The sequence below is a fragment of the Mytilus edulis genome, chromosome 10, assembly GCF_963676685.1.
Source record: "Mytilus edulis chromosome 10, xbMytEdul2.2, whole genome shotgun sequence".
Classification (NCBI taxonomy): Eukaryota; Metazoa; Mollusca; class Bivalvia; order Mytilida; family Mytilidae; genus Mytilus; species Mytilus edulis.
This window is the reverse complement of record NC_092353.1, coordinates 71,650,356-71,676,004: the sequence shown is the minus strand read 5'-3', so window position 1 is coordinate 71,676,004 and position 25,649 is coordinate 71,650,356. Positions and strand designations below refer to the sequence as shown.

General features: G+C 31.6%; 1 protein-coding gene across 2 annotated transcripts; it reads right to left on the bottom strand.

Annotated features, from left to right (window-relative positions):
- Nucleotides 1–2,892: 2,892 nt before the first annotated feature.
- Nucleotides 2,893–13,268, bottom strand: LOC139491818 (midkine-like). Of its 2 annotated transcripts, XM_071279690.1 has the most exons (5): nt 13,099–13,268; nt 8,095–8,156; nt 7,134–7,274; nt 6,151–6,393; nt 2,893–5,265 (listed from the first exon to the last, which is right to left on the bottom strand). In XM_071279690.1, the coding sequence occupies exons 2-5, from the start codon at nt 8,153–8,155 to the stop codon at nt 4,994–4,996; spliced, it is 717 nt and encodes a 238-aa protein (XP_071135791.1). In that variant the 5' UTR covers nt 8,156; nt 13,099–13,268; the 3' UTR covers nt 2,893–4,993. The 2 variants fall into 2 exon arrangements, with proteins under 2 accessions (XP_071135791.1, XP_071135790.1); XM_071279689.1 differs by lacking the exon at nt 13,099–13,268 and having other exon boundaries at nt 8,095–10,194.
- Between the last annotated feature and the right edge of the window lie 12,381 nt (nt 13,269–25,649).

Sequence of the window (25,649 nt, the reverse complement as noted above, 5' to 3'; positions counted from 1 at the left end):
AGTCTTAGTGTAGTCCTCCATTTTTTAGTTTTTTAACTTTATAGATAATTTTTCTCTTGGTTGGATCAGTATTCTCTAATCTTCACATATTTTGTCCATTAAATCCTTTATTCTTATATATATTTGCCATCCAGTAAAAACTAGAACAAATTACATCACGCCACAAGTTGGGTTCTCTGATACACCTTTTTATATGTCGACCACATAAAACCTATTTTCAGAATTAGCATTTAAAAAGTCCTACCAGTCACAAAGTGATTAAATCAACAGTCTGGCATAAAGTAGGACAAATTTAAAAGATCATACATGGAAACTTTAAAATTTGCACTTATAATTTGGATCAAATACTGCACTTAATGCACCAACACTATTGCCGATGTACTAAATTAGAAAAAGATGACACAGAATATGTTACATAACTTGAATGACTGGGACAACTGTCTCATCTTCTAATTGTTAATCATTGTATAGGACATTTTTGTTTGCATTTATTATAGCGATTTGTAAATAATGGAAAAACTGCTACATTTATCGTGATTTTAGAAAAGCTGCATACGAATAATGCTTATTCCAATAAATAAATCGGCAAAAATTCCAGATTAGTTTACTTCTTAAAATACAGTACATTACCAGAGGTTCAATACGCTCAATGCATTTATGGTTATTATTTTTTTCATCTTATTTCTTGAAAAAAATGTATCTGTGTTGCAACATTTCATTGTTAAAACTGCTTTTTCTTAAATTTGTATGTATACTAGACTATTGTTGTTTCTTTTTCTTATTTTCTCATTTTGTCTTATTATATTAATTGTGAGCCCATTTAATTGAAATAGAACATCTTGGTCTTTTCCTTTTAGTTAAAAAAAACCAGTAAAATTGTAAATTTTAGGTTTTTGTTTTCGATTTTGCATACAACTTGAAATTGAAAATCGAAAAAAATCATTCTTACTGTTATATACATGCTTATTAGATGGAATCTCTTATAGAAGAAAAACATTTGTCTAGAATGCATGTAAATTCTTCAGAAAACTTGATTACCGGTATACTTGAAAAAACTTTGTTGCTGGCAGACAGATTTCCACTTTACTGATGTCAAATTAAATTTAAACAAGAACAAACTATTTGTTTCAAGTGCATACTCAAAGAAGATAAGTTTTTTCATTTTACAAATATGAGTTTTTTAGGTTTTTTTTGAGAAACAATCTATTTCTTTCAAAATTCATTTCTCTTCTGGATTTTTTTTTCTGACAACAACCGTGTTTTAAAGACAATTTTTCACAATATTTGTTCTTCAAACACCAGATGATTATACCGGAAGTCCATTTATCAATAGTCATGATAGTGTCCTATTCCAAATTTACCAAGTCAGGAGATGACAGATGGTTTACATTTGTCCCTTTAGTTGATATATTCATTGATTTTTTGTGTTTTAACCCCCCTTTTAAGCACTGCATTTAGGCTATTTCGTGGTGGCCAGTTTTTATTGGTGGAGGAAACTGGAGTGCCTGGAGAAAACCACTGACCTTCAATAGGAAAACTGGCAATCCTAGTCAATCAAGATTGGAGTCTTGTGCACCCACATGAGCGGGTTTCGAACTCACAGCCTCAGTGTTGACTGGCTAGTGATTACAGTAGTAACTACTTAGACCACTCGGCCACTGAGGCCCCTTTGGTTGATGGTGAGGTTTTATGGACCTTCCCTTTTTTCAAACTAACCTTTGAGTTTAATAAAAGGCATTTTTTCAAATATATTTTTGACTGAATGAGAATTCACACAGCGAGTAATGTATTCACATTTTTATATCCTTTTTAGTTCTTTATTCCCTCAACTCATTTTTTGTGTTGCCTATAGCTTTGTCTTCCTTGTCGATTTACCCCCAAACACAATCCCAGCCTTCCCATTGTGATATGGAACCTTGTGGTACAATGTCAGAGAGATCCATACACTAACACACAAGTTATTGTCCAGTAACTACAAAAATGCTTGTTTATGGTCTCTTTTTGATAAAATGTTAATACCATAAGATCTAACACCCAACATTCCTTTTGTGGTATTAAAACTTTTTGTAAAATTTGATAGAGATCCATACACTTTAACTAAAGTTATTGTACAGAAACCAAATTTGTCTTCGGCTGACGTGGGCAGCGCAGACATGGACAACTTTATAGCATTATATAACCCCCCCTCCAAAATTATGCTGTCGTATGAAACTGATTGTTGAATGACATCTTTTAAGCCGATTACCCTCTCTACTCTAGATTGGTGTGTACCAGTAGTTGTGCTATATCTTCATGATCTTACTTCTGACATGGAGTTGGTGAACACACTGGGCATTATCACTTATAATTCACTCCTGTTGGTGATTTTTCATGTAGTAAAAGATTATAGGTGATTTTAAGACTTTTCTCGGTAAATTAAATATTCTAAATGTTGTTTTTTTTATGTTTTCATCTTCAATCACTTTTCTACTCTCGTTTTCACTCAACACTATTATGCATTAGAGTGATTTTTGACACAAGGACTTTTTTGTATCAGTAAGTATTAACATAATTAATCTATTCTATTCTAACAGTAATAGCCATAACAAATAGTTCCTAGATTTTCAATATTTTCTGAAAGGCAGATTCATTTTTACTTTTTCTAGTATAAAAACCAAACAAATTTTTCTAAAAATATGTTTTATTTTTTATAACTTTGCGAATGAAAATAAGACTTTATCAATTTGGTATGTCAAAGAACTTTTCCTGGATTCACATTTGAAGATTGAACCAGTAATGTAAAAATTGAAATAAGTTTATCTAAAGAGGTCAAATTGACAGTCAGAAATGGAAAACCTGGAAACTAAAACCTGGAAACTTTTTTTTATGGCCTGATGCAAAACAAAACAATAATTAAAATGAGTTACTTTATTGACTGATTTAATAAACAATTCATACAATGTTTACATGTGACAAATATGATATAACAATATATTACAACAGCAATTATACAAGTTATAAAAACTTACATGTATGTGTTGATGAAAAGATGTAATTATACACTTATATGATTGTTTTGATTTCCAAGTTAAAAAATAAAAAAAAGGCTGGAATTATAGAACTCTGTTGAAGTCTACAAGATAAATTAGCCAGCTTGTATCTCACAGTGTTCAAGATTTTGATTTTTTAATGCTTCAGGGGGCCTTAAAATTTTGATTATCTGGACATATATTCCTTGCAAAATTGCATCTTTACAATGCTGGGGTCGTTTTACAAAAACTCCTAACCTTGTCACTCCAGTTCTTTTTCATTAGCCTTAGCCGTAAGGTATGCAAGGCATTTGTAACGAGTCTTGCAATCAAACAATTTCTTTCAAATTTGACTGGTATTTTTTTTTTAATAGATGTAAACATAGAAAATGAATTCAGAACAAGGAACCAGTCAATAAAGTAACTGAGGCTCAATGAAGGTAGTATTCCTAAAAGTTTTACAAAGATCTGAACAATGATAAAATTTTGACACTTTTTATTACACACTTGAGAGGAAAAGTGTGTGCATATATTTCTTCTTAAAAATAACTACCTAAATTAATCCTCGGAATCAAAATGTTTTAAAAAACTGCAGGACTTGATTTAAGCTCAATATGATCTTTGTTTTTATTTGTTCATCTAGTCTCTGACTAAGTCATGCATTAGCCATAGCCATGCATAACACAACGGTAATCAATTGTTAAACCAGTTAATTAATAAAAAAATTTTACTGCCATGAAATTTTCCTTTTAATTAAAACGTATGATATAACTTCAACCCTTATTTTAATGGAACACATTTTAAACTCCATAAAATAGTTTAGATGTATTTGCTCCAACCCTGTAAGACCTTGTGGATAGTAATAGACGTTAAACACCTTCTTTCAGGAGAAGTATATATTTGCTGCACCATGATGGGCCCTGCCAGTTTTTATAAAAGGTCAGACACATCAGTGCAATTTTGACTAGATGAAATACAACCTAATACTGTTTAAATTAATGGCAGTTTGACAATTATGGAGACCTTTTTATGATTTTATTTGTCCCAGGGGGTCATTTATAAATCTAATGTCATTTTATGCATAAAACTACAAGGTGTGTTTCTATGGTAATTGATGGAAATGCCTCAAAAGTAAGGAACACAAAGAAAAATCGGTGGATTACATATTTTTGTGATTTTTAACATAAAAAATTGATAAAAAAGATTTTTAAAATCATGTATAGATTGTATAACATTAATGTATAAATAAATGTACAAAAAAATTGACATTAACACGTGTGTAAAAAAAATTGTAAATTCAGAAAATTTTAATTTATTTTCATTTACAAGAATTCGTGTATTTTGAATGTTTTTCTATCAAAACATTTTATCTTAGGATTTTTCAGTTGTTCATTTTATCAAATTGATGTACAAATTACAAAATATTTCAATAAATGTTCAAAAACTCTAGAAAATAAAAGTCATTTAAAAAAAGACAGATGTGTGTTTGCAATTTTGCAAATTGTTATATTACTGAAAAACCTTTTGTATGATGTTAATTTAAAATTGCTACGCTATGTACAATGTAACAAGAATAGAAAAAAACATCTACTAAAAATAAAAATGATGCAACTAGAAACAACTAACAAAACTGACACATCCACTTTTTTTTCAGAAAAAGTGAGTATATCAATTTACAACCACTTAAAATTGTGAATTTTCTTAGGAAAATAAAAACATCCTTCTACAGATTGCTTCAATTCAGGTATCAATTTAGGTTCTGTTGTCATTGCTTATAATTCAAGAAGATTTCATATGATCTTGAATACTTCAAATGACACTATATCCTGTTGTGTACTGACAATTTGAAAGAAAATTGTAAAAGAACATCTAAGAATAGTTATCACAAGTACCAGGATTATAATTTAGTAATATTTATACCGAGCATTTTTTTTTGCTAAGAAAATTCACGATTTTTCAACAATCCCCAAAATACATTTGTTCATCTAACCTTGTTTTCCTCCTCTTTTATGATTCCTTTTTTTGTCTTTTTTGTCTTTTTTGTCTTTTTTGTTTTTTCTGTCTTTTTTGTTTTTCCTTTTTAATTTTAATTGCTCTTTCCTTTGTTTGATTTTATTAAATTTGTCCTGCATGGTACATGAGATTTCTACGGGATCCATTACACAGGGATTGGTAACTCCTGAGAATGTGAAGGTTTTACGCACTTTCTGTGTTTCCTGGTTACATTCGCTGACCTCTTCAGTATATGTACATCCCACTGAAATGGTAAAATAATAAAGATAAAAATAGAACAATTTGATTGATTATTTGGTGTTTAACACCTGCACAATATGTATGTATGTGCCTATCCAAAGTCAGGAGCCTGTAAATCAGTGGTTGACGTTTGATTATGTGTTACATATTTGTTTTTCATTCATCTTTTGTACATAAATTAGGCTGTAAGTTTTCTCATTTGAATTGTTTTACATTGTCTTTTTGGGGCCTTTTATAGCTGACTATGTGGTATGGGCTTTGCTCATTGTTGAAGGCTGTACGGTGACATGCAGTTGTTAATTTCTGTGTCATTTGATCTCTTGTGGAGAGTTGTCTCATTGACAATCATACCACATCTTCTTTTTTATTCATACAAGTGTTTGTATTTCTTTCTTATTTTCATTGTTTGATTTTATTAAATTTGTCCTGCATGGTACACAATATTTCTATGGGATCCATTAACAGGTTATAATTGACTATTTTCATATAACTGACTTTTGACTATAGAGTATATAAATTTTCAACAGGTACAACCTTCTCTATGATAAAACTTTCTGGTACTGGCTTGTAAAATAAGACCAAGTAAAAGAAGTAAAAACAAGCTAAAAATAGATGCATTTAAGGGGAAATTTACCTGTTCTAAGTTTCTATACATGACATAATCATTGCAAAAAAGTTTAAATTGATCAATCATGATTATTGATGTGTATATTTTATTGCAATATGGTGCATGTGCATAGATATAGGAAGATGTGGTATGAGTGCCAATGAGACAACTCTCCATACAATACATGTACATGTTTTCTGCTCTTTCATTGTGTTGTTGTCTCTTTGACACATTCATGACATTCCCCATTTCCATTCTCAGTTTTATATACAATGAACTTACTTTTGTGTAATTCTTTCAGTTTCTTCTGCATGTCTTTAACGACCCTTTTTTCAGCTTTCATCAGTTCTCTTGCTTTCTTCTTTTCATCCTTCATTTTGTAAATCTGATCATACTTCTCACATGAGATAGTCTGTGTTGATGTTTGAGCACACTCTGGGTCACCTCTGCGTAAGGTCATGCTCCTTGACCTCATGTTTGTTGTAGTATCACATTCCCCCCAGCTACCTTTAGTGTATTTACAATCTACAATAAATAAACAAATAAATTAAAAATAAACCTAGCAATGTTAATAAATTTGAACATATTCACAGTCAAAACTGTATATAAAGGTAAATAAAGGTCACCCTTGGGTCCAGTAAAACTGACCTTATAAGAGTACAGGTGATCTTTGAATTGTGATTCAAAATGCTTTATTAGGTATTATTATGGTAGAACAAGAGGGTTACACTTGTCTTTGCATAGTATTAGTAGTGACTTTTAAGGTTGACTGTACTTTGAAATAACTTGTTTCCATTGGTATTTAGTTTTAACATAATTTTAACCATTTTCAGCTTCATGTATTTCGATTCTGCATCAGTTTTATTTGTGATTTTTTTACTTACCTTATGGAGAAGAGAAGATTCAAATTTTTCACATTTATTTTACTGTTTGGGAAAATCACTGAAATATTTCTTTTGCTCATTGTTGAAGGCCATATGAGATAGAGTGACCTATAGTTGTGTTCATGCTCATTCTTTGAACTGTTGTTCATAGTTGTCTCAGGGGAAACTATACCTCCTTCATGTCCTTAGTTCTTTTAAAATATTTTTTTTTACCTTAAGATGTCTTCAGTTTTTTGTAGTTTGGTTGCTGTATAAATTCAAGAAATATTCATGATAGTGGTTATACATGTTTGTCAATTTAGAAGATGAAAAATCCAATTTTGCCAGAATTTTTAGTCTATACATGCTATAGGGACTGTCAAATTAACATAAATTACTTACTTGCTCTTTTCTGTTTACATGCTCTTGTTTGTTCCATGGTAGCCTCACAGCCCTCCTTGGCCTCTCTGAGTGTCATAGTTCTCTTCATTTCATTGGTCAATTGATCACATGGTCCCCACTGTCCCTTGTCATACTTACATCCTATAAATACATATGTATGTAGATTGTTAGTCAAATTCGAAGGGGTTATAGTTAAATGTTTAATACTACTCCACAGAGAAAACTATTTCAACTTTTTTGAGGCGTTACCCTGCAGCTCATAAGAATTCTATGATATCTGCCAGTCCATTTTGGATGTGTGCCTTTTTTTTTTTTTTTAAATTAAACATGATTAATTTTTATTAATTATCATTCATCATAATTCTGAACATCTGAACCTGTGATACATGCATCATACATGTGAAATATGTTCTTTTGAAAACCAATATTATTTTTTCAATATTTTTTTCAGTATACTTTCTTCTAGTTATAGAAGTTTTCCCTGATTTTTTTTGTTGTTGAAAAAAGAACTTTCATTTGTAATACTGTCACACCACTGTCCCATGTTAGGGGAGGTTTGGGATCCCTCTAACATGTTTAACCACATTCTGTATGTATGTGCCTGTCCTAACTCAGGAGCTTGTAATTCAGTGGTTGTCGTTTGTTGCTGTACGTGTTACATATTGTTTTCTGTTCATTTTTTTTGTACAGTAATTTAAGGTCATTAGCTATATAGTCAATTTGTTAGTTATCATGTTAAAATTGTTTTTTCATTTGTGATTTCAGAGCCTATTATTCTAGCTATGAGGTATGCTGGGCTTTGCTCATTGTTGAAGACCTATAGCTGTTAATTTTTGTGTCATTTGGTCTCTTGATGAGAGTTGTCTCATTTTCTTTTAAACATTAGTTTTGAAAATTTTCGAAAATTAGTATACCAAAAGGTAAAAGGCATAACATTTTTATCTGCTGAAATTTAACTTACCTTTCTTGCCTGCAACAACAGCAACCAGCACTACGGCAACCAAAACGACCTGAAACTTCATTCTGAAAATAAAAATTTAAAGAAAAATAAAAACTTAAACCTAAGCAATGTGATGCTACAAACAACAAATTTTCCATAAAAATGAAAAGTATCACTTAGTTATCACAACTGTCCAACAAGTTCAATAAGTACATGAAGTAAAGTATATGTTATTTTCTATACAGCTTTAAAAACTAAGCTTCAAAATATCACAGTTAAATACACAATGGAACTACAAGATATAATCTTGGTAAGCAATTCATTAGCTTCTTAAAATTATTGATTTTATGTCAAAACTCTGATATAGAACAAGTCAAACCAAAATAACTACATAAATAAGGCGGTTAGTTTTCTCGTTTGAATTGTTTTACATTGTCTTATCGGGGCCTTTTTTAGCTGACTATGCGGTATGGGCTTTGCTCATTGTTGAAGGCCGTACGGTGACCTATAGTTGTTAATGTCTGTGTCATTTTGGTCTTTTGTGGATAGTTGTCTCATTGGCAATCATACCACATCTTCTTTTTTATATAATGACCTCATTTATAACAAAACAATAATTGAATAACAAATTTGACAGACAACCACCAATAACAATCACCAAATTACAGACTCATGACTTGGGACAGTCACATCCATAATACATATGGTAAATTCCCATACCAAAAATAAATGCATATAAAAAATCCTATAATTTAACCACTGAAGTGGAGACTGATTCGATATGACATTTCCTATTTCATTAGATCCCCATTCATTTCCATAAAGATTAAAGTAATAATAGGAAACTGAGCTCAGAATCCTGACATATCATTTGCATTGTCTATATTATAGTTGACATATGGCTAAATCAATAATCAACACTTCATATAGTACCATTGTTCTGTATAATTGACCCAGCATGTGTTCACAAATGAACACTTTAAAATATTGGATTTTCAATTTAAAGTATTAGAAATCTATAATCATGATAATATCAGTCAATTATTTTAAGGGTAACAGGTTGTCATTTAAATGAAAGAAGAGGGTCCCTTAAATGATGATACATTGTATAAATAAATGGGGAATGTGTCCATGGGACACAGATGAAGCCCCTGCTCATGCTGCTTGCATACATGCATCATATAAAGTTACAAAGGTAAAAAACTAAAGAATGCTTGGTAAAATTGACGTCATGTACTTGATCTGAGTTTTGTGGTTATTATTATTGTGTATAAGTTTCATAATATTTGTTTGAGACAAACTTTAGTTAGAGAATGAAAACAAAAACTTCTGCATTTTTTCAATTTGTAAAGGGGCATAACTCTAGATTGTTAAAAGTGACACCACATAAATTCCAACTTGATCTGTGTTTAATATGGTAAAAAGCATTGTGTATAAGTTTCATAACATTTGGTTGAGGAAAACTAAAGTTAGAGAATAAACGCAAAGAAAAAGTTCACCAGGAGGGTGGGGGTTTGCTCATTGTTGAAGACACACTGTGACCTTTATTTGCTTAGCTTCTTAATCCTTTGGTCTATGATAAAAAATGGTCTCGTTGAGCAAAGGACCATCATTGAGATTTACACTGAATCTTTGCCCACCTCAACCTTTTCATGAACAAACCATAAACAGGCGGAAATGACGTGATTCAGAATGAATCAGTACAATTCTCTGCAGTAGCAAAGATCCTTAAATTTTCAATGAATTGCACTGCATCCAAGTTTTCAGCAAACAGATTAGGTAATCGTGATAAGCAAAATGAAATCTGTTCCCCAACTACCTTTTTAATTGAAACCATGACAAGAAATGCACAAACAAATTGATTTATTAAGGAAAAGAACATATGAGAGGAAGATTAATCAAATAAACTGACTTCAAATCAATTAAATAAACAGTTACTGTATGTTATCTTAAAATGAACTTTAATTTACTATGTCTACACAAAAAAAACTAATCAAAGATATCAGGCTTATGATTTTATACACCAGACATGAATTTTGTCTACAAAAAGTGACGCTGGAGTACCATTTAAAATTAGAGGCAAATATTATAGGGGAAAGGGGGTCCAGGTTGACTGCCCCCCCTTTTTATTGGGGGAAAAATTTGGTTGATATAGAGAACGACTGAAGCATCAGGATTCAGGTTTCGCATTTTAAAAGCATGGAGAAGCTAATAAACAAAACTAAAAATAATGTGAAGTCCCTTTCAAAGGTTTTGTAGAACTGTGACAACCATTTTGCAAGTAAAACCCCCATGAACATTTTTAAATGTTGGCAGGTATGATATTAGAGATGAGTTCTCCGACTTCAGTCTTACATGTATAGGTAAACGTCAACTGTAAATCTGTCAATAAAGGAGTCAAGTAGAGACAAAAGATGCCAAATAGACATCTTACATTCAAACTCAATCTGCAGTGCTTAAAAGTGGCGTTAAAACACCAAATAAATCAAATCAATCTAGATGAAATCAAATTATTTTTCCATAGCAATACAACATGTACAAAACGTAATAAAAATCAATCAAAAGACAGACAAATGCACTATGAATACATTAAAATTGCAAGTATCAGCTTGACATGCTTGAGATCTGCCATTATTACAAAAAAGTTTACAGAAGACTAAGCTCAACCAGAACAAAACAAAAACTCCTCTAAAGATCAATATACAGTAGCATATATATGGAAATCAGCTTCTAATCCCTAAAGACCTTTGTAAGATATGCATGCATCGATGCATTTGATTTTGTCAGGTTATCATGGTACATGTAAATATAGACTTGAATAGGTCACTTAATTTCAGGCTTCTGAATTTATGCCATGCAAAAATAATTATGGATTTCCCCTGACCCTGTAGGGTCTGTGTTTACCATCAAGGTTAATTCAGGTTTTTCCCTCTATTTTGGCAGATGACATAAAAAGTTTTACTTTAGATTCTATTAACAATTTTCAATGATGGTTTTTAAAATTGCCTGTAAAGTCAGTGTTTCAACATTGCTCAATCAACATTCCTTTTGTTTTAAATAGTTAACTTTATCATAAATCATGTTTTATATTCAATGTTTATATTTTGTATTTTACTTCCCTTTTCATTTTATTATATAAGGGAGCTACCATTTGATTTTTATGGGGGGGGCTAGGATGAAAAATTTTGTCCTGCATTTTTTTTTAGCTGTAATCTCTGTCCTGCCTTTTTATTTTTCACTCTGTTCGGTCCTGCCTTTTTTTTTTAAGTGTATCCTGACTTTTTTTTACCTAAATTGTCGTCCTGACTTTTTTTTTTTGCAAGTGTCTCATCCTGCCTTTTTTTTTACTCAAAACTCCTGTCCTGCCTATTTTTTTCAAATTTCATCCTAGCCCCCCCATAAAAATCAAATGGTAGCTCCCTAATCATCCTAAAAACAAGGAAAAGAGAAAAGAAAATGCAATCATGTGACAGGACAATATTTAAAAAAAACAATCATGTGACAGGACAATATTTAAAAAAAAAATTTAATATACCCTTTCCGAGAATGAAAAATATCATATATTATAATATGTCATGTTTGTAGGATTAGTAATTTAGGCATGTAAAATCTATATCAATAAAACTAATTAAAAGTAAAACCAGTTCTGGATGGTCCTAACCAAATTTTGTTCTCTCTTCATGTGATTATGACAAATTCTTTAAAGAGGGGGGATAGGAGGGGTCTTGATCCCGAAATCCCGGACTTGAAAAAACGAAATCCAGAGGTCCCGAATTTAAATAAAGCAAATCCCGACATCCCGAAATCCAAAAGAAAGGATTCCCGGATCCCGAAAGGGTCAATCCCGAAATCCCGAGCTTAAAAACACCCGATCCCGGAGTCCCGATAAAGGTCCTATCCCCCCTCTTAAAAATCCTTCACAGGTCAAAGTTCAAAAGCTTTTTTTCAAGTGCATAGAGAACATTTATATTGCTGGAATATTGAGATCATCATCATATGTCTTACTACATGTGAAAATGAATTACAAACAATTACTTTTAAAACAACACAAGAACTGAAAATGCTTTAAATGTATGAACACTAGTGGATATTAATTATCATTGGTCTCAATCAACTAATGGCAATCCTAACCATTTTTTTATATATCAAAGCAAAGCCACCACAAAAAAACTTATTTTGACAGATTATTTTTTTAAAACAGACAAGCTTCATTCTATATACCGGTAGTTGCGGAACCGTAGCTCTTAGGGCTACGGTTCCGCAGCTAATATACCGGTATCTAATTATTTTTTATACATTATCTAATTTATATAACAGTTCCAAAAATATATTGAAGGATATGTTCATCATGCATATATATAGGTAACAATGAACATGAACAATGAATACTTTTAGTTTTTACTTATCATGTTTATTAACGATACTTGAAGGCTAAGCTTAAAAGTTATAAATGCATATTTTAAGGAATTTGATGGGCATTTTTTTATTTCATTGATTCATTTATATGATTGTAAAACAAATAAAAATGAATTACATTTGATATCAGGGGGTGGGGTTTCAGGGTTAAAACCCCCCTTTTTTTGGACGATCAATGCATTTGAATGGGGACTTGTAGTTGGAACCCCCCTTTTTAAAATGACTGGATCCGCCCCTGAATACTGGTCCACTCAGTAATCATGTATATGTCTATTGTACTTATTTTGTTCATATCAGGTACGTTTTATATAAAACCAGAGACATATATATGTCTGATAAACTGATAAAGTGGGGTTAGTAAATTATTGTTAAACAACGGAATACAACACAAAGAAAATGAAAATTATGTTCCAAATACGCAAAAAAGTACCAATATATACCGACGGAACCGTTACTCTAATTGTCCTTATGTTTTCCGATTTATGCGGTTCCGCAGCTACCAAAAGCACATATAAATGACATAAAATTACATTACAAAAAAATAACCAAAAAGCATTAATTTAATATCTGTCGTAATATCAAAATCTATCAAACTATTGATTTACAAACCTTTGTACAAGAATCAGAGATCCTGTCACTCTTTGTCTAATTCCAACTCACTGCCTTATCTTCTGTTATTATATATGTGTAAATAAAGAGATCATACACACATTATTTATCCAGACTTACACGAACAGCTGATGAATGTGTGTCAACCAATCAGATTAGACAATAACAATAGTTCTATTAAAGTGGGAGGGGTCATGTAGTAATGTAAGAGGGGCTCGGAAAGGGGTAAATAAGTTTGGAAAACATTGCATTTAACGAAAATTACAGAAACTTTCCATTCGTTTGAATTGGATGATGTTATAGTTATTGCATGTGTACAGCACATTAGACATTAAACATGAGACACTATTTTATGATACCAATCATGGGCCCTTGTCGGGCAAGATACAAAAACATCCATAGGCCTTCAATGATTATATTATAAACATTAGTGAAATACACAATAATTAATACACAAATAATAAATTGATAATATGAGCAATGTAGGATATAATTATGGTAAAAGGCATTGAGTGTAATAAGGCCGATTTAATATTAAAAGAATATGATATATTAAAGTTTATTAAGGTTTATGTACCCTTCTGTAGCCATTTTTGTACGAATTTTTCAAACCTCAATTGTATCAAAACTAAAGATATAATAAATAATAGAGATAGGCCATTTAGTACATGTTCCAAGGAGAAACTTGATGCAAAGCATTATTTTTTTACTGTTTCATTGCATTTGATTGAAAAAGAGGACTTTGTGGCAAATAAATCAAGATTTTTATAGAAAATCCACAGCCTTTAATACAGAGATTTTTGTAATAAAATTTGAAACATAAATTACTCACTTGATTTTCTATGATGTGCTAGTGGCTAGTGTTTATTTTTTACAAAAAGCTCTAAGGGAGCTACCATTTGATTTTTATGGGGGGGGGGGGGGCTAGGATGAAATTTGAAAAAAATAGGCAGGACAGAATTTTGAGTAAAAAAAAAACAGGATGAGACACTTGCAAAAAAAAAAGTCAGGATGACAATTTAGGTAAAAAAAAGTCAGGATAAACTAAAAAAAAAAGAGGCAGGACTGAATAGAATGAAAAATAAAAAGGCAGGACAGAGATTACAAAAAAAAAAATGCAGGACAAAAATTTTCATCCTAGCCCCCCCCCCCCCCCCTCCCCCCCCCCCCCCAATAAAATCAAATGGTAGCTCCCTAAGTAACCTGTAAATTCCAAAACACCTTGTGCTGAGTCACTAAATTCGAGCGCACCCTAAAAGGTGTACTTGATTTTGGCCATATTTATACTTGTCTTAACCAATAACTACATTTATAAACATGCACGTTTTAAGGAAATCAATGCTAGCACTGCATGCAAAAATCCTATATCAAATTGCCAAATATGAGAGTACAAGGATAAAGGCTGTGGATTTTCTATAAAAATCTTAATTTATTTTCCACAAAGTCCTCTTTTTCTATTAAATGCAATGGAACAGTAAAAAATAATGCTTTGCATCAAGTTTCCCCTTGGAATATGTACAAAATGGCCTATCTCTATTATTCATTATATCTGTAGTTTTGATACAATTGAAGTTTGAAAAGTTCGTACAAAAATGGCTACAGAAGGGTACATAAACCTTAATACGGAAACAAAAAAAAAGTAAAAATAGAACCAGGAATATAACTCATTCTGCAGTAGTTCTCCTCTTGACCAGTGCACAGCAGTGAGGGACTTTTACATCACAACAATGCAAAGGTCATCAAGGGGGGATCCTTCAGAACCAGCTACAGATACATGAGATTACTCCAATAGTGATTCTCCTCATGATTAATGCACAGCAGCAAGGGTTGACATTGCTACTGGGCAATATTCACCAAGGGACGGTGCTCTAGAACTCACTATAGAGAAAATATAAAGTTCAAATTACAAGTAGTAGAGGGAGATAAATCCCATTAAAACTTTTCATATTTCTTAATGAACATGCACAATTCTGATAATACATTCTCATCTTCATTAATTATTCATTAACCATATCAGTTTTAGGTTAGGGTCAAGATTTTTAAAATTCTTGCAGCAATTATTTATCATGCATTGTTATCATGTCTTTCCTTTGGTCCGATAAACTATCACAGTTGAAAAGAAAATGTGTTTCATCTTCGACCTCATTACTACAACATCTCTTACATATTCTATTGTGTCGGGGAGTATTAATATATCTACCGCTCTCTATAAGTAAATGGTGAGCAGATATGCGAAATCTTGTTAGATTCCGTCTATCTTCAAATTTTTTAACAATATTAAGATATTTTTCACAACCAAAATTTGATAAAAATAGAGAATAATACATGGCAAAATCCGTATCATATGTCGTATCATCCCGAGACATCAATATCAGCCCAAGGGCCTTTAGGCCCGAGGGATGATATTGGTCGAGGGTGATACGGCATGTGATACGGATTTTGCCATGTATTATACACTTTATCATATATTTCAACAGAAGAGTATTATATTATATGAACTGTTTTCTGATCCATAGCACTGGGTTACCTTCAGTTCTACTTTTGTCTTGTTACAAAGGCCTTAAAAGAACTGCTCAATTACTTATCCGAAGCACCTGGGTTACCTTACAATTTGCGTGCTGTTGTTTTAAAAATATTTTGTTTATTATTGTATTAATTTGTGTGTTTTGTATTTTTCATAGTTGCATTTAGTGTGCCAAAAAATATGAAAACTTGACGTTCGTGACGTCACATACAATATGAAAACTCGACGTTCGTGACGTCATTCAAAAAATTTACCTATTTTGAGGAAAATTTTTCTTAAGCAAAAAAAACCAACCAAAACTGACTTTATGTAAAAAAAACAAAAAAAAAAACAAAAAAAGTAGGGGTGTGATAAAGGGTATGCGATAAAGGGTGCGCATCAAAGTTGCGCGATATGGATTAAACAGCAGGCTATTTATCACATATGCAAATCTACTGTATTTATTACTAAACATATGATAAATAATAACAAGACATTATATATGGTTTTTTTTTCTATTTCATTTAAGTATCATGATATGTGATAATATATATGATTGTAAGAAAAAAAACAATAAAAAAAACAACTGTTAACTTTTAATCGATATAATGTGAGGTCAAAACAGAATGAGTGCTTTTTCGCACTCCTTTTCCTGAGACATTATTTCTAAAACCTAAAGCGTCATTTATCTTGTCAGGGGCGGATCAAGGGGGGGGGTCGGGTGTTGGACCCCCCCTTATTTGGACGATCAATGCATTTGAATGGGGACACGTAGTTGGAACAACCCCTTTGTCCTAGGTTAAAATGGCTGGATCCGCCCCTGTTTGTTAGGTAAACCAAACTCTGGCCAAAGTGTGATGGGGCCTATACAATATTTAGGACAAACGAAACGTGATATTTTGTTTTAACAAAAACAGCATCTATACTGCTTTCGTATGCCTAATAAAATTGAAAATTTGATGTACATTGTACCACAATTTAGGAAAACACATGCACACTTAATTTATAAAATGCTATCCTCTACAAACCATGCATAGGCGGATCCAGGGGGTGGGTGGAGGAATGATTTGTTACCAAGACAAACATGACAATATTTACCAACACACAATATTTAAATTTAAACAACATTCATATTCTTTAAGACTATATATATATAGATGTTTTGGAGGAGGTGATACTTTTGCAAATTTGAAAGTACTAGTATAATATTCGTATTAATGCAAATGTTATAAAATATAACATAACAAGAACTATAAGAAAAATCATAAATAGTCATAACTTTGTTACATTAACTAGTTTATCTTATCAGCTAGGCTGTTTCTTAAAACATATAAGTCATTAACTCCCTTGACAATAATTGTAGTTATGTCATACTCATTAAATGTAACTTTTCCTCATCAGACGTTTTGGTGAAATATGGAACTGTACTATCTACTTTCCTGTAAAAGTGTTTGTCTACATTCTTCTTAAAGGAGTAGGTTCAGTAAGACTCCTTTTTGGCCCCAAAATATAGCAGTTTTACAAAATTGTGAAAATGTAATCTTTTAGCTATTTACTGGAAAGTAGAATGCTTCTGCTACATAAATATGGGCTGTTTTTGACAATACAGTGCACATATATATCGGGTACTAGCATCATTAAGTCATGCTAAATTACAGAAATCTTCACAATTTTAGCATTTTAGTTAAATTTTAGACGGTTTCCGTCTTAAATGAAAGTGGCCGCATTCGTGTTCATTCATAATATTGAAATGTAAGTTGAATTTGATGATAATACATAACATATATAAAGGTTGAGGATGAACACGGATGCGCCACTTTCATTTTTGACAAAAACTATCTAAAAAGTGACGTTTTTTGGCATATTTGATAGATTTTTCATATTTAGTCTTGAATCGGAGCGTTTTTAATGACTGAATCAGTCAAAATCTTTCACATAAACTAATTGAATCAATTGAAATAGACACTTAAGTGTTTAAAAAGTGTCCAAAATCTTTCGTTAGATGAACCTGAAATTTGAGGCCAAAATCGGCCCTTACCGGACCTACTCCTTTGACATTTCAAAGCAAAATAGTATTCCTCTTCTACCTCCTTTTTACAGAGGAGACATACTCGTTTTTCCAAAGGTAATTTACTGTGTCTACCCTGTTCAAAAAAGGGTATGACTGGAGCGGGCACTCTTTCAGGGCAGTCAATGGGACCACCGTTAAGAAAATTTCTGGATCCGCCACTGAAACAACAAGAACAATCATGCCGAGGCATACAATATTTGAAGATTCCTGAAAGATCTCCGAAGATGTTGAAAAAAGGGTACCTAACATGTGCAGATCCAAGATTTAGAAAAAAGGGGGTGATCAAACGTTTCTGTATCATATATGCAGCTCCATAACGGGGATCGGGCCCCATTCTCCATGAATCCGCTCTCCCTAATATGTCCATTTCTAGAATAAAAGTTATGTTAACAAGTACATCTTCAAGTACTCGCAAACGGCGGATTGTGTTCGTACCGCAGATGCAAACCCAGCTATTTTATTTTTCAAACATATAAAACATTAGTTGTCAAACAAAAAGTTGGGGTTCAAACCTTGGTTCCTCCCGGCACTGAACCTACTGGCTGCTTTGTAGCCAACAATTTTGGGTTGGTATGCCAAAAATATTCCACAGAAGTTATGAAGTTATATATATATATATATATATATATTCTTCTACATTTAGGACATGCGCTCCACAAACATCCTTTGAATATATGAAGGTCAGTACTGTATATGTGATACATAAAACACCCGTTAGATATCGTTTAATTTCGGCCTCAACAAGTGTATCGGGGCCTTTTTTATAGCGTGCTATGCAGTTTGGCTTATTGTTGAAGGACATATGATGATCAATAATTAATAAATTAGTTTCTATTTGCTTTGAAATATTTTTGTTTTGTGCTTTGTATATTTGTACAGTGACCTGATATAAGGTATCGTATTCGTTTTTCTTGATAAATTGACTTTGTTTTGTTCAGTTAATGTTAAAAAACAGTACGGGGTTAAAGTTCGGTATACATCAATTGCTGTGTCCAATCTTCCTGGAACCATATGGAATTTGGACAGAAGCTGTTTATGATCGAGATATAGTATCCAGAGCAATTTGGGAAATATTTTTTTTTCATTTTTCAATACCTTCAGGATAAACGGAGTTGTATATATATATTTTTTTGCAGTGTATGGTTTATTAAACCAATGTAAAAACGTCTTATCATAGGTACCCGACCATAGAGAAGACAACAACAGAAGGTCACCAACAGGTCTTCAATGCAGCGAGAAATTCCCGCACCCGGAGACGTCCTTCAGCTGGCCCCTAAACAAATATATATACTAGTTCAGTGATAATGAACGCCATACTAAACTCAAAATTGTACACAAGAAACTAAAATTAAAAATAATACAAGACTAACAAAGGCCAGAGGCTCCTGACTTGGGACAGGCGCAAAAATGCGGCGGGGTTAAACATGTTTATGAGATCTCAACCCTCCCCCTATACCTCTAGCCGATGCAGAAAAGTAAACGCATAACAATACGCTCATTAAAATTCAGTTCAAGATATATTTGTTTAGGGGCCAGCTAAAGCCGACCTCGGGGTGCGGGATTTTCTCGCTGCATTGAAGACTTATTGGTGGGCTTCGGCTGTTTTGCTCTTTGATCGGGTTGTTGTCTCCGTTTTCACTCTCAATTTTATTAATTGTCTGAGTTAACTTTAAGTTTAAGAAAGCACATACATATACCAGCTTTTTTTTTTAAATGGATGGACATAAGGTCTTTAATTTATATTATGATATCAAATTATGAAGTCAACATAGTTAAGTGTACATTCTATTTTGCCATCTATACATATATATTCTCACACAATTTAGAATTTAATAATTATAACTGAAGTCCGAAAGGTGACCTTTATAGTTGTTAATTTCTGTGTCATTTTGGTCTCTTGTGGAGAGTTAACTCATTGACAATCATACCACATCTTCTTTTTTTTTTTATATTAAAAATAGTGGAGTTATCTTTCTTTTACTCGTCAGTCCTCTTCTCCCAATCTGTTCATTTTTTAACAAGCTTTGCCGGTCTAGGCAGAAAACATGTACAACGATGACACTAACATATCACTATACTTGGCTGGTGTTTGAGGTGTTGTCATCGATTTTACACCATGTTATTAAATAAAATCTTCTGCAAAACAGAATTTTCCAATTGGAGGCACATTTTGACAGTCCTAATGTTCATTGGAAGAAACTTCACAATGTTTGAGACTTTGAAGTTGATTAGAAACTATAAATGGCTGATGGGGCCAAAACAGTGCCTGAAATTGCACAGATTTGTCAAGAAAGAGCTTGGCAGTGTTGGATTCAGAGGTTTATGTGCCAATCCAAATAAAAACAGTTGACACCAAGAAACAGTCATCGTATATAGAACCATAAATGATTTGAGAAATACCATGGAACAGCGTTTAACATAGAACCTTTTGAGAAATACATACACATGGTTTTTATCAGAAACAATCTTAATCTTATACTATACTATTGTTTCAAAAAAAGGGAGAAGGTTTGGTACCATTAAAACGTTTAATCCCGCTGCAAATGTTTGCACCTGTCCTTAGTCAGGAATCTGATGTACAGTAGTTGTCGTTTGTTTATGTAATGTATTCATAATTCTCGTTTCTCGTTTTTGTTTTGTATATAGATCAGACCGTTGGTTTTCCCGTTTGAATGGTTTTACACTTGTAATTTTGGTGCCCTTTATAGCTTGTTGTTTTCGGTGTTAACCAAGGCTCCGTGTTGAAGGCCGTACATGGTTTTCTTTTATAAATTGTTATCTGGATGGAGAGTTGTCTCATTGGCACTCATACCACATCTTCCTATATCTATTCAATATTTAAACAGTGATTTCCACTATAGATAATATATGCTACTACACTCATTATTTCTTAGTTTCCTTTTTGTTAAAGCAAATAAATATTAAAGACCACCATGATGTTGCATCATAATAGAACCGCATGGGAAAACCTACAGAAAGTTTATAACAAACAATCTCGCATATTAAAATCAGATGATGCACAAACCCACGAAGATTGATCCTATTCTAATTTTGGCTTTTTATACTTATCTATCAAAACTAAGATGGACACAACTGGGAACATCATTTAACATAAAACCATATTGATAATGCAGACAGATAACTTAAAAAACTTGATACAAAGTTGATCATCTACTAATCAAGACCTTTTGGTGTCAATCTGAAAACCAAAATGACTGTTACCAACGAAAACATTTTAACACAAAATCCAATGAGAAAAAAATCCAACCAGAGCATGCACAAATGCTACTATTTATCATGCACATAGTGCAAACTTCGAAATGAAAATCACAAAGTCCTACCGGTATGACTTGCATTTGTACTATTACTTTCCACATTGATCTGTGTCCATATTTGTACATATATATATAGTGATAAGGGATGAAATTCCTTTTGATGAGTAGCGTTAATATTTCAGATATCTATGTGGTAAATTATCAATGAAATGCAGCAGTACTTGTTATTTAAAATGAGCATAGAGCATGGCATGATAGAATTATTTCGATTCTAATAGGAATATTTTGCACTTTTGTAGTACGAAGCGGATCTATAGTAGACGCTCGAAATGTCGCCATTTTGATTTGATGAACAAAAACGTTATTGAAAAATCAACAGTTTTATATCAATAAAATAAGAACAGAAACATTTAAACTTACTTTTAGAATGTTTTTATTTTATTTCCTAGCGAGCAACACCAACAAAAATGTCCATTTTGATGTCTGGCGTTGTTCAAAATCCATCTGACGTTGCAATTTCAATTGTGACGCCAATCACGTGCAGCCCATGTTCTATTCGAATTAGAACATGGCTTTGTACCCAAAGCTAAAGAAGAACGTCATATTAGAATCTTAATCTTGACATTACGAATGTGTAACGCTTAATATCTTTTTAAATGGTTCTACCGTATTTGTTAATAATCTTGACCAAGTCAGGAATAATTATGACAGTTGTTTCCCATTCGTTTGATGTTTTTGAGCTTTTGATTTTGCCAATTGTTAAGATACTTTCAATATAGAATTTATGTTGAAGCTCAGTACTTTTGTTTTATAACTTTTTTGAAAGTTGCAAAAATAATATATATATATATTTATATATATTTCTGTCTTGAACGAAGTTGAAATAATGTTATCATGAGTTAACATATCTCCATAGAAGCTAATTGTATCATTAATTGAACCCAAAACTTTGTTTATAATTGACCTGCTAACAGTTTTTTTTTTTATTTGTATTCCAATGTTTTATTTGAAGTTAAATTGTATCCAGGAAAATAAGTATTGACAATTTCAGCCAATGATTTACTCTTTATGAAATATTTTTTGAATTACTAGAAACTCTGATGGTTTCTACTCCTAAGCATAGATTGCCTTAAGTTAGTCGTATATTAGAAAAACTTAAAAAACTTTAAATGCTCACGAACTTCGTATTTGATTTGACATTCCAACTGTTTTGATTTAAAAACCGCTTGTGAATCTTATCTACGGGTGCAACATGTGAAGCAGGATCTGCTTACCCTCCCCGAGTACCTGAGATTACCCTTATTTTTGGTGGGGTTCGTGTTGCTCAGTCTTTTGTTTTTTATGTTGTTTCGTGTGTACTATTATTTGTCTGTTTGCCTTTTTCATTTTTATCCATGGCGTTGTCAGTTTTTTATTCGATTTATGAGTGTGTTTGTTCCTCTTGTATCTTTCACCCCTTTTTATGTAGACTAGCTGCATGTTTTGCGTAACATGTTTTAAGTCTGGTATATTTTGATGAGTTGATTCCAATTTAATGCTCAGACCCCTATAAGCCGATTGTTTACATATTATTACGAATAAAAATGCCTACAGAAAATTATTTGCATGCATTCTTTGATGTGGTATTTGGCTAATATATAGAACTAAGTCACTACTAATTTCAGATATTCTTTATATATTAAGCATAGAATCAAATGTTATACTGGTGATGCATAAACTGTAAAACATACACTGTACCGTTATCATCCAAATACAAATGTCACGGAAGGGTGTCCACGATAACTAAAAGGTTCTACTCAAAAAAAGAAAGCGAACATTTTTTTTGGTAACCAGAGTTACTCAAAAGCTAATTTAGTAAATTAATGATTTATTTTATTTTATTTCTTTCCGTCAAAATAGAAGCAGTTTTTGAAATTATAATATGACTGCAAGGGTTATTAAAAAGAACCAGGTTTCAGCCGGAAAATGCCGATGATTGCAGATTGAATTCGAACTGCGAAATAAACGACCGTTCAAAAACGCGTATTGACTATATTTAGACATTATGTAATGTCTGATAATCAGCAGACGACTTATGAAAATTATTTTAATTTTAAGAACCTTCTATTTATATTTTATACATTTTTGAGTCAGTGGATAGATAAATCACCCTTTTATCTGATGAACATGTTCTTTTACTTTGACATTTTCGTCCGTTTGAGTTCTATATGAATTCTAAAATAATTTATCAAAAATCCCAATTTTACTCCGGCATATATTGTAAATAAATAGCATAATCCATATTTTTCTTACTGTTATACGAATTAAGCCAATTTTTTTTAATTTTTTTTTTATGATCTATTAAAACAAAATATCCCGATAGGTCGTTAAAGTCAATATTTATTTCACAGACAATTCTTTACATGTTATGACCAGAACAGTCGTTCATTTGTAATCAACATTACTCATTGTTCCACGATTAAAACCTTTTTATTTCAAAATCATATTTTTAAAAATGTGAATAAAAACAGATCATGGTAAAATACTTACTTCAATAATTATGTGTTTTTCTTTGTCAATATATGTGACATCAATGCAACTTTTATATTATGATATGAACGAACATTTAAAAATGAGTTCTGTATAGACAGAGATACATCGAAAAATAAACAAAATAATTTTCCTGATATATTTAAAAAAAGATTTATAGAACTCGAGCGGACAGTAACATAAACAAATATACGTAGCTGGTATTTGATTGGAAGATAACGATAAAAGGATTTTACATTCGAAATATTATTTAAATAGGTTAAGGGACACAACTCTTAAAGGTCTTTTGTGTGCGCCATTTTTAATAGATGCATTCTTATAGCTTCTAAATGAAACATATCATGAAAAGATTTTATAATTCTGGTTTGCAGATATCATTAAAAAACATAATCAATCGTTTTAAAAGTCATGTCCCTTTTCCGATGTTGTATACCCGTTAAATCATGGGTTACTAGTAATTATGATTTCACAATATAAAATAATGCAAAGCTTCTATATATTCAATAAAACAGCATTGAGGAAAAACAGCTGAATAATAAGTTACTGTAATAAATAAGAACATAAGAAAGAAAACATATTACATATATTTCGATAGATACATGACAAGTTTTAAAATTTTTACAACATTCTTTTTGGAAAACATTGATAACAATACATAACAAAATATCTCTTACAAGTCTTGAACCTTTAATGATTGGTTTTATCTTTTATCTTTTCACACGAAACTCCACTTGGAAAAGGTGGTGAAACTAAGGATCAAACCTTAGACAATAAACAAACGGCCTAGCCAAGATCAGATGTTCATTTCATATTGGGTCTATGTTATAGGCTTGTAAGGACAAGAAGATAAACTTTACATAAGTAATACATCTTTGAACTTTAGAAGAGAATGTAGGGTTTCACAATAAATATCAAATATCATATATAGGTGTTACCGTTTTGAAATAAAACACTAAAATACATGCTGAAAATGGGCAAAATTTCACGTTATGTTGTTTCATTTAAAATTTACCTGTTTTTATCAATTGATAGTTAATAAGTCAACTTAATTTGAACTACATTATTGTTTCACTGTTATAGACAATTTATTCATATTTCTTTTACTGGTTGTTGCATCAAAAATCTTCAGTGGTTACAAAGTTATGATAAAAACCTGAATACTATGTGTTTGTTATGAAATTTTGTACTTTTGTTTTTAGCTTGCTCAGTGTAGTGATAAAAGAGAAAAATAAATAAGATTTATGCTATTATGTGTTTTGTTTTCTCTTCTAGTATATACATTATCAAAAACTACCTCATTTATCAAAATTGTAGTACCCTAGCTGGAGATATATGCCATAAAAGGTGAATATACAAATAAAGTGAAAAAATGTCTTGTCCGTAGACATGCATTCCCTAGTAAACTGGAAGCATAATTACATTAATGTTACATTGCTAAGTTCCTGTTCTTTTGTAGATATGAAAACATTACTAACATTTTTTCTACCATCTATTAATAGAGGAAAAAATTCAAAAATATGTCAGAATGTCTTGTCCGTAGACACATGTCTTGTCCGTAGACAGGTCTTTTTATCAATATTGCTTGGCTTTATGGGTCTTAATTAGTCCTATGTATTGTTTAAACTAAAGAAATATCTTATTTTTAATAAATAAATGGTAATTTAAGTGTTTTCAATTTTTGTAAAATTACTTTACAGGAGTGGATTTTAAAAAGTGTCAGTCATACCTTATTTTACTTCAATATTGTTTAATCCAGTTGCTGCATACCTTAAAAGGTGTGTTCTCATTTCGCCTTAGCTGTGAATTCCAGGTAAAAAAGGTAAAAAATATACTAAGGCCAGATGGGAATTGAACTAAGGCGAAATGTGAATTTAGATAAAAATATTAAATAAACAAATTCAACCTCTGTGTTTTTATAGCATTTTATCAACATTTAATTAGGGAATTGTTTCTCTTGAATTATTATTTTTAGTAAAAGTGACAATTTTTATGATCTTAAAAGAAAAAAAAAATCACAATAAAACATGAGTCAGTAGGAAAGTTGCTTCTTTTATGCTTAATTTAATATGAGTTTCACACAAACTTGTTTACCGTACATATATTACAGAAACTTTAATAACATAAATAAAATAACATTTGTTTTTTAATTGTGTTATTATAATTATATATAATA